Genomic DNA, 20322 nt, shown 5'->3' with positions numbered 1-20322 from the left:
TAGCCCTGTGCTGGGCATCCCCCCTGCATGTCAGTGAAACTGATCGTAGATGTGCTAAATTTATCACATCTACGATCAGGTCTGAATTAAGCCCCGTGTTCTTACTTATACTGGACTACCCAATGTCCTAAATTGTGTATACAGTATGATCATATCCGGTGCCGTGCATGAGTACTGCATGTTTTGAGTGTAATAAGTTGTATTATTATCATGCCATATAGATAGGGGTACTTTTCTATTTTGTCTGAGACACCGTTATTTAGGTTATAAGCAAATAGGTTTTATATGCGCAAATTATACCAGAATGTACATATAAGTACACAGACCAAGATTTATTGATGTCCACTGTGTTTGGTGAGGGCATGTCTGCCTCCATTTAGTTTAGACTTATTGCACTACGCTCTAACAAGTGTTGGTATATACCACACTCATAACCCCTATATTACGTATGGAATGTGTCATGGCGTTTTATGGGAAGGACGCGGTGACAGAGATGTATGGACTCAGCAGCATCATTCTTCTCTGCCTTTGCAGAATGCATTTAATTAATGGAAAACGTCATGCCATCAGGGCAGATCATAAATAAGATTATTTAACCCTTTATGAATTATTGCTTTTTCCAGCAACAGGCTGATGCTAATTAAACTTGTTACACTGTGCTTAAAGCGCCCATTAATTTTTTGCTTCGCATAGCTTTAATTAACTAAATAAACCAACCAATTCTCCCCTTTGGCATTTTAAGGCACGTTGCTGTTTCAGCACCACCAGCTTTACATTATGCTGCTCACATGTTACTGTAGGAATACATGATAACCGCCCACAGTAGGAGAACTTACCATTTATCAGTATATACTTTTACTAGAGAAAAACCACACTGAATTAAAATTACTGAAACATGGCCTGTCACAGTGTTAGCTGCGGAAGCAACATAACCTTCCATAAGTGCGAGGGGTGATCAAACGGATACATCTCTGCTGTCACACAGGGGGTGAGGTCTGTAACATGCTAAAGAGGACGGTGTGTGCCCCGCTGTGCTCCACAATGTGGGGTCTGTTTATTAAAATGCTGCGATAAGGCAAATTTTCTATTGCCGCTACAAATCATTTATTGATACAATTTACCATTAAACTCTGTTATAACAGTGTGATCCTTGGATGTTATTGCTGGTGAGACCAGTCTACTCTTACTACCCTTCCTGCCTAGAGGTAGGTCTTCTCACCCTAATAATACACAGACCCAGAGCCCTGGAACCAACTTATTCTCTGCATCCTCTAGAACAGAGCTGGACAAACCGGTCCCCAAGATCAACCACCAGTTCATGTTTTCCAGGCCTCCTGGAGATCTGTAGAATTGTCAGTTAGGAATGAATGCAGCACATCTTAATTAGTAATGACTACATCTGTGCACCAGCTAGGTGGTCTGGAAAATGTGAACTGTTGGTAGATCTCGAGGACTGGTTTGGCCAGCTCTGCTCTAGAACAAGTGAGCGATATTAACACAGTACGATATAAAACATAGTGCATATCACACCGTGTGGAAACACCTCGCAATGCTGATGCGCGGTCCCACGGGATATGCATCACAAGGAGAAACAGACTGTGCAGACAGGCCAATATTGACTCTATTGGAGGTTCATGCCTCCGGCCAGTTCAAGGGAAATCGTATAGTCAATATTGGCAGTAGCCTGAATTACGTACCCGGAATTAGATATTAAATGACAACAGATATGAATGAATCATTCAAATGAAATACATTGGTCAGTCTTACCTTGACTTTCCACTGCAGCTTTGTTAAAAAAAAAAAAAGTAATGTGTAATTATTTACTCATATATAACAATGTCACCTATACAATATAAGTGCATATGTAATCCCAAAATATTTTTAAACTCCTATCAATAACATTTGCATTAACAGTGATTAATGATGACATATCAGAAGGAAGGAAGCCTTATCCAGGTTCCCAGTATACATTAGCAGAGAGAAGTGAAAAAGCTTTTAAAAGAAAATAGTAGTAGAGGCCCTAAAATAATTATGAAAAGAAAAGGTCTGAAAAGCCCAAAGGAAGCCCTACGTGGAGTGTACAGCTATTATAGACAAACCAAGCAAATATGCTAAATCAACAAAATCAACTGAAATTGTTTCTAATCGAACTGCAAAATCAGTAAAAAAAAAAAAAAATCACTCATTTACTAATATTCGATTGTGCATTCGATTTTCAAATTTTGGTTGATTTTAACAAGGGTTTTTGGAGTTCAGTTTTGGAATACCTTTTTGAAAATGAACATGAAATCACCTGCCAAATCGAACTCAACTTCCTCATTCCTTCCAATTGGTCCAAATGTATCACATGCACTCTAATTAACAGGGGGAACAATTGGAAACACTTGTGCACACTCTAGCAAACTAAAAGTGAATGTGAAAGGGAGTTATTTTGTTTTCCTAACCATACAAAACTAATGATTGTTGTTTAATTTTAGATAAGCATATAAGTTTAAAGTGATTATTTTGGGCCATACAAAATTAAAACATTATCAAAAAATCTGTCTTTACACGGTTTTATACATAAACACCTAACTGTAAAATGTAATTTTGTGTTATTTAACGGTAAAAAAATAAAAATACCTACAGCTGAAATAGTTGGCAAGATGTGTGGCTCTGATTTGCCTTCCACTTTCTGTGCTCACATAGGGGGTAATTCAGAGTTGATCGCAGCAGCAAATTTGTTAGTAGTTGGGCAAAACCATGTGCACTGCGGGGGGGGGGGGGGGCAGATATAACATGTGCAGAGAGAGTTAGTTTTGGGTGGGGTGTGTTCAAACTGAAATCTAAATTGCAGTGTAAAAATAAAGCAGCCAGTATTTACCCGGCATAGAAACAAAATAACCCACCCAAATCTAACTCTCTGTTATATCTGATCCCCCCCCCCCCCCCCCGCAGTGCACGATTTTGCCCAACTGCCAACAATTTTGCTGCTGCGATCAACTCTGAATTACCTCCCTAGTCAGTTGTTAGTAACAAAACTTCTTGCTACCTACCAACAGAATTTTTTGTAGAAGCTCAAATCTCTTGCATCTTATTATTCTATGCATTTGGGGATTTGAAGTTTGATTTTGAGATCGATTTGCATTCAATTTGCAAACCGAATGTTAGTAAATGAAGGGATCCTATATTTGACTATGGTAAAACACTGATGTTTTGCAGAAATTCGATTTTTGAGTGGAATTCGGTTTTATGTTCGATTTACCATTCGATTTTGTCATTAGAAAATCTCCAAAGTTAAAATCGAATGGAAATCAAATGCCAAATCCCTCAAAACTGAAAATGGAACATTAGTAAATAAACTCCCTGGATGAGTTTAGGAGAGGCATTATGTAAATAATCAGATACTTTCTCCATGGCTGCAAAGTACCACATTTTACTCAAGAGCTGTTGGCGGGAATGTGGGGCTGAGCGTTTCCGATGTGTAGCTAACAGGCATCTGGCTGCATGTAAGATTTGCATAAAGAGCTTGGTAGCACACCCTGACATTTTTCTATGGGTGGGCGATGCAGTGCTTACCCCTCATTCAGGTGGTAGAGTTTAAAAGATGTGGCAGCCAAACTTTGCTGTTTTTCAAGTTTAACAAACCTTAGCAATCCACTGAATATGCCTAGCACATGGTGACTTACAGAACAACCTAAGGGGTCTATTCACTTAAGGCCTATATAGACGGGTCGATGCGGGAGAGATGTGTGCTGAGCGAACCGCTCAGTACACATCTCTCCCGCCGCTCAGCACAGCGCGATCTGTGCTGAGCGTGCGGGGGGAGACGGGGGGGCTCATTTTACCCAGCTGGTGAAGTGAGCGACCCGCTAGATTGGCCAATCTAGCACCAGCGATAGTGATGCGCGGGGCTGTGCATCGCTATCGCTGCAGGGGGTACACACGGAGCGATAATGCTCAAATTCTAAGCAATCTTGTCAGATTGCTTGGAATATCGCTCCGTGAGCACCCCCCTTAAGCCTTGGCTGGAGATAAAGTGGATAGAGATAAAGTTCCAGCCAATCAGCTCATAACTGCCATGTTACAGGCTGGGTTTGAAAAATGACAGGAGCGGATTGGCTGGAACTTTATTTCTGTCTACTTTACCTCCATCCAATGCTTAGTCAATAGTACCCTAAATCTCCTCTCAAATGATCCTGCTACCATCTCTCTTGGTTATATTATGGTGTATGTGGGTAACGCAAAAGTTGTCAACAATGGCCCCATAGTAAGGCTATCTGGTGGGCCCGCCATACACTCCACTACATTTGTAGGTGTTAGGTGTGTATTTTTATTCTGTACTCTGTCCTGCTATAAAACAGTATATCCTGAGCACTCACACACAGGTATACACCGCAGTACCATATGTGATGGGAATAATAAAGGTGAAATCTATTTAGTTTTGCTCTTTAACACCGATGCCCTTTATGACTGGCATATTACAAAGCTCTCTTACATTAGTCCTGAGCTGCTGAGAAAATGGAAGAAACACATCTCGAGAACATGAATAACAGTTGACACAAGATGTCTTCAATAAATACTCAATATTCCACTGTGACACTTTTATAATTGCAATGTTATATGGTACTTTTCAATTTCTGAGTGCTTTACAATTATACTCAAGGAACACTTACACAGCCACTTCTGCCAATTCAAACCCATATTCAACAGGGAAACTGGAACATACAGCTACTGTAACTGAGTGGTTGGGGATTACGGGCACGTAAAACTACCTCTAAGATAATTCAAGCAACACTCGTATATTAGGAATATGGAAAAAATACGCAAAGAAAAGACAAGTATTATTCCACCACAAATACCACCTGTACAGTGGCCATCTATAGCTGTGAAAACCATTAGGTGCAAGTTTCTTTATAGAAATGAGGCTCCTCTGTTGTTTGCACAAGGATACTAAAGTGTATGCACCATCTGCACCCAGTGACGGCAGCCATTTTGTGGCCTAGACTAATATTAATGAAAACGTGGCCTAACAGATCACTAGGAATTAGTGATAGGTCGCAGCTTTATAGTGAACCCATAGACAGTCAGCTTCAATAAACAGACAATGGCTCGCCTCTCTCCTTGGTGTGTGGGCAGAGGCATAACCAGAACTTTGTGGGCCACATAGCAACATTTTGAAGGGATGCCTGCCCCAATGCTTCCAGAGACACCTCTCCACAGTGGTTATTTATTTTATGCCCCATAATAATGCCCTAGTTCATTTTCTGAACCATGGTAGTGCCCTAGTTAATATTATGCCCCATACTGGGTGTAGTATGGCTGACCGATGGTCAGGAGACCGCCGGTCAGCATACCGACGCCCGTCTCCCGGCGGGGAGGGGCGAGTACAGCAACCCCCTTGCAGGCTCGCTGCACTCACCATGCTGCGGGCTTGGTGGTATGGGTGTCGTGGACGCACACGAGTGGAAATAGTCCCTGTTGGTCGGCATGCCGACCAACGGGATGAGGGGGGCGGGATGTTGGTGGAGGTCATGTGACCGTTGATCTCCTGACCGCCGGTCACATGAATACAACCCCCCCATACTAGTGCCCTAGTTTATTTTATGAACCATAGTAGTTTTTTTAGATGATGTCACACTAAGTGGCTGCCAGTACACATTATACCACACAGTAGCCACAAATCACATTATTACATACAGTGTTCCCAGATCATATTATGCCACATTACACTGCCCATCAGTGCAAATGATGCCACATTACAGAACCCCAGTTCATATTATGCCACATTACAGGGACCTCCAGTTCAAATTATGCCACATTACAGTGCCCCTTACCTATATAACATCCACTACACACTCCTCTTACTGAAAATTTAATGTCACACAACTCAGGTTTGGCAATGGATCAGACCCAGGGGTCTATTTACTAAGCCTCAGGTGGAGATAAAGTGCACGGAGATTAAGGGGTCTATTTACTAACACTTGGATGGAGCTAAAGTCGCTGGAGATTAAAGTACCAGCCAATCAGCTCCTAACTGACATTTTGCAAACCAAGCCTGTGACATGGTAGTTAGGAGCTGACTGGTTGGTACTTTATCTCCGTCCACTTTGTCTCTCTCCATGGCTTAGTACATCTGCCCCTGAGTATGTATACGGAACACAAATGAACATGTATTGGGAAAAAGCTGTGGCTGATACATTAGCAGGAAAATCTGGAAAACTGGTATGCAACTTTATAACTAGGGTCCTGGCCTTCCTAAGCCTCTGGGCCCCATAGCAATGGCACCCTTTGCACCCACTATACTTACGCCCATGCGTGCCAGCATCCAGTACACTTCTCTGCACAGTTCATATATGTCCCTGTAACATTTCCAAACTACCACATGCCTCACTCAAAACAACTGATTTACATTGCTACAGGAAACAGTCCATATAAATTGAAATGGTCATCGCCATGTCCTGTGACAGAAGGGGTGTGTCAGTGGTAGTTGGCCACAAAATCACAAGTAAATGCACTTGCCACAAAAAGATATTGTAAATATACTGTATATTTGGCTGTTATATGTGATTCAGGCCTGGCGGATTATATGGACAAGTAAACCCTCGTAATCCTCTCTCAATTATTTTTGTATTCACAAATACATATTTTGGATTAATATTATATATTTATATATATATATATACATATATATATACATATACGGTATATATACATATATATATATATATATATATATATATATTATATAGGAAGTTTGGGCGGCACTCTATGGCTTTTAAAAAATAAGTACACAGCTACTACAGCATAATTTCAATGTTTCAGGTGTACCTTTAAAAGCACTTTTCGTCAGCAAGAAAAGGTGCTATTAAAGGTGCACCTGAAATGTTGAAATCATGCTGTTGTAGCTGTGTACTTATTTTTTAAAAGCTGTGTGCCGCCCGAACTTCCTATACCCTGCATACTTCCTCACTGGTCCGTCGGAGGGCACCCAGGTGCTACTAGATTCATGTGGAATGCCGGTCAAAATTGCAGTCTGTATGTAAATATATATATATATACACACATATATACATATACACACACATATATATATATATATATATATATATATATATATACACACATACATACACACACACACATATATACACATACACACATATATACACATACACACACAATAATACATATATATAAGTATAGGTCTCTGGATTTTCTTGTAATGTATTAGGACCTGGCAACAGTATTAAATCTTGAATGCTAAGGTGCCTACACACTATATGATATTTTAAGCGATATGGATGATTCAGACATTCCGTAACGACATATCATTTAAAATCATCAAGTGTCTATGCACTATGCAAAGCTGATGCGCGCTCGCACACATCCTCTACGACATCCTCCAACGGACTGCATGCAGGCTGACGGACGACATTGCCAGCGAGGACCATGCTGTCAGATACAGCAAGCCCCCCTCACCCCCTCCATACCCCCTCTGATGCTAGCACCCCCGCTGGGCCTGTCGCCGCCGATATCATGCTGGGTACACATCCTCTAGTGTGTGCCTTTCTTGCTCCTACAAATTATACATACGCTCAAAATATACAAAATGAACTTCTGCCAAAATGAACAGAAAGTGCGTCATGGAAATCACCCTGAGGTGTCCACAAATAGTTTTACATTTCTTTTTTTCACGTGAGCTTGGTTTGCAGGATCTGGGAGTTCAGCCGACGTACACATTACGGCAGTATATAAGAGGAGTTTGGAATCTGTGGGTAACTAACTTGTTTTCCACCTGTGTCTACTTTTACTGTCAACTCATGTGAAGATCAATGTAAAATGCATTACTAATGCATTAGAGAGTAGAATCAATGAGTGCATTGCCAGCAGTGAACCAGAAGAGAATGGAGTGCAGAGGCTAAGATTACGCAGTAAAAGAAAGGTAAACAGAGATGAATCAGCTGAAGTGGAAATATGAGAGGCTGACAGAGTGGAAGATTTAGCGGGAACGGATTTGCTGAATTAAAACTGTAAAGTCTGCGACAATAATATTTAATCAATACCTCAAAAATTATACCAAACCATAGTTGATTGCAATAAAAATGTTAGAATGAATAAAGAGAACCCCAAAAGCTAGCTCTCCAAGCTGATGCACCCTTGTGCACAACAGGCAAGCCAGAGATCACAAAGGGAAATCCATAGAACAACTACTAAGACAACTGGAAGCTGCCTACGTCTCCACAGCACAATCCATGGCCACTTACATGACTCATTCAAAGTAATTAGTCCACTATAATTTGTTTATTCCATTTCGCAAATAAATCCAGTGGTGGAGTGGTGCGGAATTGCACCTGCCATTATGAATTAACCTTGGCTTATTAATGGTAAAATACAATCTAACTGTGCATATACTGTATATTAATAACTATGCTTTTGAAGTGATGGTCAATGCCTGGGGAACAAGACCAGCTGTACACATAACCCCCATTACTGTCCTACTTAACGGATAAACGTACTGACGATCTCAATATATCGTGCAGGAAGCTCATCAAGCTGCAATTTGCGACTTAACCTTGTCCCAAACATCCCTAGGTGCATATGACATCCCCCACCCCCCATCCAATATGGTCACGGACTCTCTTAAACCACATTTGATTTAGGGATTGGAAATCACAGCATACTGTATAACCGGTTTGAAGGGCAACGTTGCCGGTAATGAGTGATGATATGTAATAATTTCTAACCTGTCCGCATTTGATATATTTACAGCAAGTCTGTTTTCCAACAGATAATCATATTCACCTAGTGTCCTATTGTGTATTTTAGTCCTTTGTGTGTTTGACTATTTCCGATGCTATTAGTTTTAGTTTTTTTGTTTTGTTTTACAATTGCCCTTATTTATCAATGAGTGATAAATGTCACTTTGAGTGATAAATTGCACCAGCCAATCAGCTCCTAACTTCCATGTTACAGGCTGTGTTTGAAAAATGACAGTTAGGATTGGCTGGTGAAATTTATCACTCACAGTGAAATGTATCACTTATTGATAAATAAAGGCAAATATCTGGATGCAGAACCCACTGCATGAGATTGCATTGACTATATTGCTATATACCACTGGTCCATCAGAAACGGTTTGCTTGAACTAATGATCTATTATTGGTCCATTTATTTATCGCTCTACCATTTAATTTCCTATTTATGGTACATGTCAATATTTTTTTGCATGTTACTTTGTGCTACTGTTTTTTTTAATATCAATTAAATGTTATTACATTTTATGAAGCCATTTACCATTTCCTTGCAATGTATTATTTGCACCCCATGTCAAGCGCTGTCCTCATCGGGTTTTTTTGCAGATTCCAATTATATAAATTACTCCTAATTAATTAAAATGTAAACGCATTTATATCCTCTTGAAGTTATTATTAAGAATCATGAGGAAAAAGCACGAAAACAATAGGAAGAATTTATTGGCATAAATCCCACAAAAACAGACATGGAACAAAACAAAATAAAGAAAAAGATGAGATGGGGTTAGGGAAAGCTTGGAGAGCAATCCAATGAAAAGGACGAGTCAGAGAGGTATCTTAACAGTTGAACAGTTGTATGGCTCTATGGGACTAAATTCAGATCTGATCGTAGATGTGCTAAATTTAGCACATCTACGATCATTTTCTCAGACATGCGGGGGGTCGCCCAGCACAGGGCTATTCTGTCCTGCATGTCTGGCTCTACCACGCCCCGCACTGGTGCAAAAGCATCGCACGGCGGCAATGCTTTTGCACCCGGCAAGTAGGCCCTTGCCTGCGCAGCTCCTGCGCTCTGGCAGGGAACTACCCGTCGCATCCCGGGTCGCAACGGCTGCGTGTAAAGTCAAGCAGCCACCGCGGCCCACCTTCCCCCCCCAACGGTCCAGACATGCCTCCGTTGTCCAGGCCGTAACCCGCCAACTGCGTTAAACGCCGTTGGCACGCCCCCTCCCGCCCTGCCTGTCAATCAGGCAGAAGCGATTGCAGCCCAGAAATGCTTTTAGCATCTCACTGGGCACCCGTGGGTGCGCACACGCAAAAAAAAAAAAATATCAGACTGTGATCGCTGCCGCTACAGCGATGCAGTCTGAAGTACCCCCTAGGAGTGATGTCACATCACCAAGAATTGAATTGCTTCCTAAATATTAATTTGCACCTGGGAATCCTATATTGTTTAGATGAGTTTTATACGGAGCTGTTACATTTACGACATCCATCTATTTACACTAATATTAAATGTCCTCTTTGGTAATTTGATTATTTTGGTTAAAAAAAAATAAAAAATTAAAGGACAGTCCCTGCTTTCTGTTCCGGGCCAGCTGTACAGAAACATGCCCTTTTGTGCATTTCTTAGAATACTTTGTTATTCTCTTATGCTTTAAGCATTAGTATTTAGTGAAGATGAACAAAAAAAATGTATGAAAATAGTATATTATAATTATACTCCGTAAAAAGATGGAGTTAGTAGTGTTCCAAGTGCTAGGCTTAGGTGCACTGGCAAAGTGCCGCTGGAAATTATTTGATGATTTTAGTTCGGCGTGCATCGCACATACTGCACACACTGTAAATGCGCCAGGGGCGGGGTCTCCTTTAAGACATTGGGGGTCATTCCGAGTTGTTCTTCGCTAGGTTTTTAGCAGCTGTGCAAACGCTGAGCCGCCGCCTTCTGAGAGTGTATTTTAGCTTAGCAGAAATGCGAACGAAAGGATCGCAGAGCGGCTACGAAAAATAAAATGTGCCGTTTCAGAGTAGCTCCAGACCTACTCTTAGCTTGCAATGACTTCAGACTGTTCAGTTCCGGATTTGATGTCACAAACACGCCCTGCGTTCTCCCAACCACGCCTGCGTTTTTTCAAACACTCCCTGAAAACGGTCAATTGACACCCAGAAACGCCCACTTCATGTCAATCACTCTGCGGCTGGCATTGCGACTGAAAAGCTTCGCTAGACCTGTAAAACTGCATCGGCCGTTGTGAAAGTATGTCGCGCATGCGCAGAAGTGCAGTTTTTTTGCTTCATCGCTGCGCAGCGAACATTTTCAGCTAGCGATCAACTCGGAATGACCCCCATTGTACTGTCCCTGGAAATTAGAGACTGTGCAGTATAACAAACATATTAATCATTTCAACATTTTTATGGTTTGGAGAAGCAGATGCTGGAATTCCTTACTCTCAGAGCTTGTTGATCTCCACATTCCATATTGAAGGTATCTGTCAGTCGCCTCACTGTAAAAGATCAGTTTAATCTCATGCGTCTCCTGAGGACCGGAGGCCTCTCTCCTAGCAGCATGTTAGCCACAATTGTTGGGAGGGATTTCTCGCTTCCCCTTATGCTTAATTAAACCTTGAGATGGTTTCTGTAGCCAAGTCTGCTGCTTGTGTCATTTTAACAGTTTGTGATCCAGCCTAGCGAATACATCAGCTATTCAACACATTTACATTCCATGAATTACAGCACTTGCAGGGGATGGCCACCTGTATAAAATACATAATTGTGAACCCCCAGCTGGCAGAACAGCAGGATCCAATGTCTAGGAGAGATAACTGCAACGGCCAGCGCTGACATATCATGTGATAAGAACGCCAACTGAATGATCTGTTACAGAGGCGCCAAGGCCATGGTGGGGTGCGATCCCTGCTGTTCTGCTAGTTGGAGGAGGAAGTTTCAATTAAATATCTGATGTCAATGGACATCCACTGAAAAAATAAGAATTTACTCACCGGTAATTCTATTTCTCGTAGTCCGTAGTGGATGCTGGGGACTCCGTAAGGACCATGGGGAATAGACGGCTCCGCAGGAGACTGGGCACATCTAAAGAAAGATTTAGGACTATCTGGTGTGCACTGGCTCCTCCCCCTATGACCCTCCTCCAAGCCTCAGTTAGGAACTGTGCCCGGAAGAGCTGACACAATAAGGAAGGATTTTTGAATCCCGGGTAAGACTCATACCAGCCACACCAATCACACCATATAACACGTGATAGGAACACCGGTTAACAGTATGATAACAAATGGAGCCTCTGAAGAGATGGCTCACAACAAAAACCCGATTTTTGTAACAATAACTATGTACAAGTATTGCAGACAATCCGCACTTGGGATGGGCGCCCAGCATCCACTACGGACTACGAGAAATAGAATTACCGGTGAGTAAATTCTTATTTTCTCTGACGTCCTAGTGGATGCTGGGGACTCCGTAAGGACCATGGGGATTATACCAAAGCTCCCAAACGGGCGGGAGAGTGCGGATGACTCTGCAGCACCGAATGAGAGAATTCCAGGTCCTCCTCAGCCAGGGTATCAAATTTGTAGAATTTTGCAAACGTGTTTGCCCCCGACCAAGTAGCTGCTCGGCAAAGTTGTAAAGCCGAGACCCCTCGGGCAGCCGCCCAAGATGAGCCCACCTTCCGTGTGGAATGGGCTTTTACAGATTTAGGCTGCGGTAAGCCTACCGCAGAATGCGCGAGCTGAATAGTGCTACAAATCCAGCGCGCAATAGACTGCTTAGAAGCAGGAGCACCCAGCTTGGTGGGTGCATACAGGATAAACAGCGAGTCAGTCTTTCTGACTCCAGCCGTCCTGGAAATATAAATTTTTAGGGCCCTGACTACGTCCAGCAATTTGGAATCCTCCAAGTCCCTAGTAGCCGCAGGCACCACAATAGGTTGGTTCAAGTGAAAAGCTGAGACCACCTTTTGGGAGAAACTGAGGACGAGTCCTCAATTCTGCCCTATCCATATGGAAAATCAGATAAGGGCTTTTACAAGACAAAGCCGCCAATTCTGAAACCCGCCTGGCCGACGCCAAGGCCAACAGCATGACCACTTTCCACGTGATATATTTTAAATCCACAGTCTTAAGTGGTTCGAACCAATGTGATTTCAGGAATGCCAAAACCACATTGAGATCCCAAGGTGCCACTGGGGGCACAAAAGGAGGCTGAATATGCAGTACTCCTTTGACAAAAGTCTGAACTTCGGGCAGTGAAGCCAGTTTTTTTTGGAAGAAAATCGACAGAGCCGAAATCTGGACCTTTATGGACCCCAATTTGAGGCCCAACGTCACCCCTGCTTGCAGGAAGTGCAGGAATCGACCCAGTTGAAATTCCTCCGTCGGGGCCTTCATGGCCTCACACCAAGCAACATATTTTCGCCAAATGCGGTGATAATGTCTTGCGGTGACATCCTTCCTGGCTTTGATCAGGGTAGGGATGACTTCCTCCGGAATACCCTTTTCCTTCAGGATCCGGTGTTCAACCGCCATGCCGTCAAACGCAGCCGCGGTAAGTCTTGGAACAGACAGGGTCCCTGCTGCAGCAGGTCTTGTCTGAGCGGCAGAGGCCAAGGGTCCTCTGTAAGCATCTCTTGAAGTTCCGGGTACCAAGCTCTTCTTGGCCAATCCGGAACCACGAGTATGGTTTTCACTCCTCGCCTTCTTATTATTCTCAGTACCTTGGGTATGAGAGGTAGAGGAGGAAACACATAAACCGACAGGTACACCCATGGTGTCACTAGAGCGTCCACCGCTATCGCCTGAGGGTCTCTTGACCGGGCGCAATATCTTTTCAACTTCTTGTTGAGGCGGGACGCCATCATGTCTACCTGTGGTTTTTCCCACCGGTTAACCAGCATTTGGAAGACTTCTGGATGAAGTCCCCATTCTCCCGGGTGGAGATCGTGCCTGCTGAGGAAGTCTGCTTCCCAGTTGTCCACTCCCGGAATGAACACTGCCGTCAGTGCTAACACATGATTCTCTGCCCATCTGAGAATCCTTGTGGCTTCTGCCATCGCCATCCTGCTTCTCGTGCCGCCCTGTCTGTTTACATGGGCGACCGCCGTGATGTTGTCTGACTGGATCAGTACCGGCTGGTTTTGAAGCAGGGGTCTTGCCTGGCTTAGGGCATTGTAAATGGCCCTTAGCTCCAGGATATTTATGTGAAGAGAAATCTCCTGATTTGACCACAGTCCTTGGAAATTTCTTCCCTTTGTGACTGCCCCCCAGCCCCGAAGGCTGGCATCCGTGGTCACCAGGACCCAGTCCTGTATTCCGAATCTGCGGCCCTCTAGTAGATGAGCCCTCTGCAGCCACCACAGCAGCGACACCCTGGTTCTGGCCGACAGGGTTATCCGCTGTTGCATCTGGAGATGGGACCCGGACCATTTGTCCAACAGGTCCCACTGGAACGTCCTTGCGTGGAACCTTCCGAATGGAATTGCTTCGTACGAAGCTACCATTTTTCCCAGGACTCGTGTGCATTGATGTACCGACACTTTTCCTGGTTTTAGGATGTCTCTGACCAGAGATGACAATTCCTCGGCTTTTTCCAGTGGAAGAAACACTCTTTTCTGGTCTGTGTCCAGAATCATTCCCAGGAACAGAAGACGTGTCGTCGTGACCAGCTGTGACTTTGGAATCTTTAGAATCCAGCCGTGCTGTTGTAGCACTTCCTGAGAAAGTGCCACCCCCACTATCAACTGTTCTTTGGACCTCGCCTTTATCAGGAGATCGTCCAAGTACGGGATAGTTAAAACTCCCTTCTTGTGAAGGAGTATCATCATTTCGGCCATTACCTTGGTAAAGACCCTCGGTGCCGTGGATAACCCAAACGGCAGCGTCTGGAACTGATAGTGACAGTCCTGTACCACAAATCTGAGGTACTCCTGGTGCGGAGGGTAAATGGGGACATGCAGGTACGCATCCTTGATGTCCAGGGATACCATGTAATCCCCCTCCTCCAGGCTCGCAATAACCGCCCTGAGCGATTCCATCTTGAACTTGAACCTTTTGATATAAGTGTTCAAGGCTTTTAAATTTAAGATGGGTCTCACCGAACCGTCCGGTTTCGGTACCACAAACATTGTGGAGTAGTAACCCTTTCCTTGCTGAAGGAGGGGTACCTTGACGATCACTTTCTGTGAATACAGTTTTTGAATAGCCACCACACTGCCTCCCTGGCAGAGGGAGTTGCCGGCAAGGCAGATTTTAGGAAACGGCGGGGGGGGGAGACGTCTCGAATTCCAGACTGTACCCCTGAGATACTACTTGAAGGACCCAGGGATCCACATGTGAGAGAGCCCACTGTGTGCTGAAAAACCTGAGACGTGCCCCCACCGTTCCCGATTCCGCCTGAGCAGCCCCAGCGTCATGCTGTGGACTTACCGGACGCAGGGGAGGACTTCTGCTCCTGGGAACTAGCTGTGTGCTGCAGCTTTTTCCCCCTTCCTCTGCCCCTCGGCAGAAAGGATGAGCCTCTAGCCCGCTTATTTTTCTGGGGCCGAAAGGACTGTACCTGATAATACGGTGCTTTCTTTTGCTGTGGGGTAGCCTGTGGCAAAAAAGTCGATTTCCCAGCAGTAGCTGTGGAAACGAGGTCTGAAAGACCTTCCCCAAAAAGTTCCACCCCTTTATAGGGTAAAACTTCCATGTGCCGCTTGGAGTCGGCATCACCTGACCATTGCCTAGTCTATAACCCCCGTCTGGCGGCAATGGACATAGCGCTTATTTTTGATGCCAGCCGGCAAATATCCCTCTGTGCATCACGCATGTATAAGACCGCGTCTTTTATATGGTCAATCGTTAGCAAAATATTGTCCCTATCCATGGTATCAATGTTTTCCGGCAGGGAGTCTGACCACGCAGCAGCAGCACTGCACATCCAAGCTGATGCAATAGCGGGTCTCAATATAATGCCAGTGTGTGTGTATATAGCTTTTAGGGTACTTTCCAGCTTTCTATCAGCAGGTTCTTTTAGGGCGGCCGTATCCGGAGACGGTAGTGCCACCTTCTTTGATAAGCGTGTCAGCCTAGGGGGTGTTTCCCAGCGTGACCTATCCTCTGGCGGGAAAGGGTACGCAGCCATTAACCGTTTAGAAATGATCAATTTCTTATCTGGGGGAAGTCCACGCTTCCTCACACACCTCATTTAATTCGTCAGATGCAGGAAAAACTACTGGTAGTTTTTTCTCACCAAACATAATACCCTTTTTTGTGGTACCTGGGGTATCATCAGAAATGTGTAATACATTTTTCATAGCCTCAATCATATAACGGGTGGATCTATTGGAGGGTACACTCGTCTCATCATCGTCGACACTGGAGTCGGTATCCGTGTCGACATCTGTATCTGTCATCTGAGGTAGCGGGCGTTTTATAGCCCCTGATGACATTTGAGACGCTTGGACAGGCACAAGCTGAGTAGCCGGCTGTCCTATGTCGTCAAACCTTTTATGTAAGGAGCTGACACTGTCACGTAATTCCTTCCATAAGCCCATCCACACTGGTGTCGACCCCGCAGGGGGTGACATCACATTCACAGGCATTTGCTCCGCCTCCACATCATTATCCTCATCATACATGTCGACACAGCAGTACCGACACACAGCAGACACACAGAGGACAGGACCCCACAAAGCCCTTTGGGGAGACAGAGGGAGAGTATGCCAGCACACACCAGGGCGCTATATAACACAGGGATATCACTATACAGAGTGTTTTCCCCTATAGCTGCCTATAATATATATATATTGCGCCTAAATTGTGCCCCCCCCTCTCTTTTTTTACCCTTTCTGTAGTGCAGGACTGCAGGGGAGAGCCAGGGAGCTTCCTTCCAGCGAAGCTGTGAGGGAATAATGGCGCCAGTGTGCTGAGGGAGTTGGCTCCGCCCCTTTTTCGGCTGGCTTTCTCCCGCTATTTTATCGTTTCTGGCAGGGGTTAATATACACCTATATAGCCTCTGGGGCTATATATGGTGTTAGTTTTGCCAGCCAAGGTGTTATTATTGCTGCTCAGGGCGCCCCCCCCCCAGCGCCCTGCACCCATCAGTGACCGCAGTGTGTGGTGTGCATGAGGAGCAATGGCGCACAGCTGCAGTGCTGTGCGCTACCTTGGAGAAGACAGAAGTCTTCTGCCGCCGATTTTCCGGACCACCTTCTTGTTTCTGGCTCTGTAAGGGGGACGGCGGCGCGGCTCCGGGAACGGACGACGAGGTCGGGTCCTGTGTTCGATCCCTCTGGAGCTAATGGTGTCCAGTAGCCTAAGAAGCCCAAGCTACCACCACTTAGGTAGGTTCGCTTCTTCTCCCCTTAGTCCCTCGTTGCAGTGAGCCTGTTGCCAGCAGGTCTCACTGAAAATAAAAAACCTAAACTATACTTTCTTCTAGGAGCTCAGGAGAGCCCCTAGTGTGCATCCAGCTCAGCCGGGCACAGAAATCTAACTGAGGCTTGGAGGAGGGTCATAGGGGGAGGAGCCAGTGCACACCAGATAGTCCTAAATCTTTCTTTAGATGTGCCCAGTCTCCTGCGGAGCCGTCTATTCCCCATGGTCCTTACGGAGTCCCCAGCATCCACTAGGACGTCAGAGAAACTATAATGGATAACGGAAACGGAAACAAGTTAAATAAGGGGTCATTGAAATCTTTATACTTCCTTATATGTATATAAATAATAATTAAAATCCTTCAAATTCCTGTTGCAATGCCACCCTTTTTTGTACTGTAACAGTTCAGTATAACGTACAGTAGATACAAATACGTGTATAGAGTATGAATCCAGCGCATTCAGTCATAACAATTCCCAATTGGTTATTCATATTAGAATGTTATTCCTGATGGGGCCCACACACGGCGCTATTTGTGCTAGGAGAGATTTGAGCCTATACAATCTGTGCGATTTGGACTAAGTGGGGTATGCTATTTGTACTACATGCTATTTGAACTACATCCGATTTTGAATACACTACAATGTACTATGTGTCTGTAGTACAGAAATACCTGCCTGCACATACTATTTTGCCTTGAGATATGGACTAGACGGGAGCGCGCATCGCACTGCATCGCAAGGGACAATACACAGGGTGCTATTTGAACTAGGTGCAATGCTATTTTAGCTAAAAAGATCAAATAGCATGCAATAATTGTACCGTGTGTGGGCGGTATGAGTGTTCTTGGAATGTGTATTAGTTTTTATTATTATCCTTTATTTATATAGCGCCACAAGGGATCCGCAGCGCCCAGTTACAGAGTACATAAACAAATAAGCAAAATAGGAAAACACAGTTCAAGACAATATAGGACAAGTACATTGTATATAAACATAACTGCATTAGCACTGAAATGATTATCAGGGTGGCGGAAATCGGTTTAAGTAAGAGAAGGAAAGAAAAGAAAAGAAAAGAAAAGAGAAGTTTATGCAGGATAGTGAAAAAAATCTTCAGTATTAATCATTCTAAATGTGATATTTATATGCGAGTCCGTCCATGTAGGTCTCCTATGCTGCACAAATTGTCCTTATTGTATCCATGAGATTTGGTTGTGGGATTTGTAGCCACCTAAGGTCTGGAGAGTGGGTGTGGATCATAGGGTTGATAGTAACTAGGTAAAAGTGACTAGGTCAACACCAGAAATAGGTCGACATGAACAAGGTTGACATGGAAAAAGGTCGACATGAGGTTTTTTTTGTGTGGTTTTCTTCGTAAAGTGACCAGGAACCCCAATTAGTGCACCGTGTCCCCTTGCATGGGCCCCTTGCAGGCAAGGTGCCTCGCTGCGCTTGGTACATTTACTATTCCCAATCGTAGTCCACGTGGATCGTAAAGTATGAAAAAGTTAGAAAAAAAACGTGGAAAACTCATGTCGACCTTTTTCCAAGTTGACCTACTGACCATGGCAACCTATAGACTATGTCGACATAATGCATGTCGACCAACAGAGGTCAACCTAATTAGTGTCGACATAAGTGCAGTCGACCTAAAGTCCGGATCCCCTGGAGAGTAACTAGTGAAATTCTAACTGAGGCATAGTTGTTTATCTAAGGGACTCCCTACTGCAAAATCCTGCAAGGGGAGGTCCCAGGGGCAATTGCAGGGGGATGAGGCACTGTAAATCACGTTGCTCCATTATGGCCGCTTCTGACTACAAAATGCTTCAATTTACTTTATTTTGCAGTTGAAGGTTGACCATGATAACGTAATTCACAGCAAATCGCAGAGTCATGGCCCACCCATGTTACTGCAGAAAGTAATGGGAGAGCCCCTAAAATGCGTCTCCCAGGCATTCCAGAATTCCAGAATAGAAGACAAGTATGAATGGGGGTAGTTCTCTCTTGCGAGCTTTCAGAATACAAACTAAAACAAAGCTGAGTAGTCTAACACTCCACACACGAGTGGCCCTTAGAAGCATTATATTACAGAGACATCATTTTGGATCCAACCCAAAAGAACAATTGATCTACTGTAAGCAACATTTAAATGACAAAAATTGTAAAATGATAACATAACCCTGGATCACCCAGAGATACACGAGATAAACAAACAATGCTCTTGTTCCTGGTGATAACATGCCCCATCCTAATAGACCTCACGCTTTACGGGTTCCGGAAATCTGGTCTGCCCTGCCAAAGTCACTAGTTTTCTGAAATGTGCATTACTGTATGTTACCATGTCATTAGTTTAGGAGTCTGCTAGAAGCACAGCGATCTCAAACTGCCACCTAGGGAAGATATTCAAGGATGGCAAAACCTGCCCCCCACCAAATACAGGTGGAGAGGAATCCATGTCTGCATGCAGCCTATTTATGAACATATGGTAACTGGATGGGAGTATTGTATGATATTTAATTTACAACCAATGTGTCAACTTCCCAGTCATAGCAAGGCAAATGTACAACAAATTGCGTTTCTCTGTCCTGACAATGGACCTCATTCCGAGTTGATCGCACGTAGCAACTTTTTGCTGCTCGTGCGATCAACTTGACGCCACCTATGGGGGAGTGTATTTTAGCATAGCAGGGCTGCGATCACTTGTGCAGCCCTGCTATGCTAAAAAAGTATTCTGCAAAACAAGACTTACTTACCCTGTGCAACGGATCCAGCGACAAAGGTTCCGGGATTGACGTCAGACATCCGCCCTCCAAACGCCTGGACACGCCTGCATTCGGATCTCCACTCCCGGAAAACGGTGAGTAGATGCCCTGGAACGCCTCCCCGCTGTCAATCTTCTTGCGATCGCGCTAGTGATCACTTTATTCACCGGGCAACAACGCGAGTGCATATTGCGGTCGCCGCGCATGCACAGTTCCGACCCATTCGCACCGCAGCGAAGAACCACTGCGTGTGAATGGGTCGGAATGACCCCCAATGTACAAAAGTAAAATAACACAATTGTATCAATATGTAAATTTACTATAACAGGTCTACTTACTTACACATGATGATAGAGCTGGTTTCTATCACCACTTATTGCTGCGATCGAAAATCACCTATCATTGCCATTTATCATTAAAATCTCATTGAGTCAGCTGAGTAGTCCTGGCTCAG

The 20322-nt window shown here is 44.2% G+C and overlaps 1 protein-coding gene across 8 annotated transcripts in view; it reads right to left on the bottom strand.

The window, feature by feature from the left end:
* The window catches only part of AGRN (agrin), a 709575-nt gene that overhangs the window by 377381 nt on the left and 311872 nt on the right, over nucleotides 1-20322 (bottom strand). For 4 of the 8 annotated variants that reach the window (XM_063943138.1, XM_063943142.1, XM_063943139.1 and 1 more), the window contains exon 3: nucleotides 1768-1785. The exons of the other annotated variants lie outside the window; for them this stretch is intronic. In XM_063943138.1, the coding sequence (XP_063799208.1) occupies nucleotides 1768-1785 (18 nt within the window). The remainder of the gene's footprint in view (nucleotides 1-1767; nucleotides 1786-20322) is intronic. 8 annotated transcript variants of the gene reach the window in all.

Source organism: Pseudophryne corroboree, chromosome 10 (genome assembly GCF_028390025.1).
Source record: "Pseudophryne corroboree isolate aPseCor3 chromosome 10, aPseCor3.hap2, whole genome shotgun sequence".
In the NCBI taxonomy this organism is placed as follows: domain Eukaryota; kingdom Metazoa; phylum Chordata; class Amphibia; order Anura; family Myobatrachidae; genus Pseudophryne; species Pseudophryne corroboree.
Note: the sequence above shows the minus strand (reverse complement) of the source record. Positions and strands in the feature narration are given on the sequence as shown.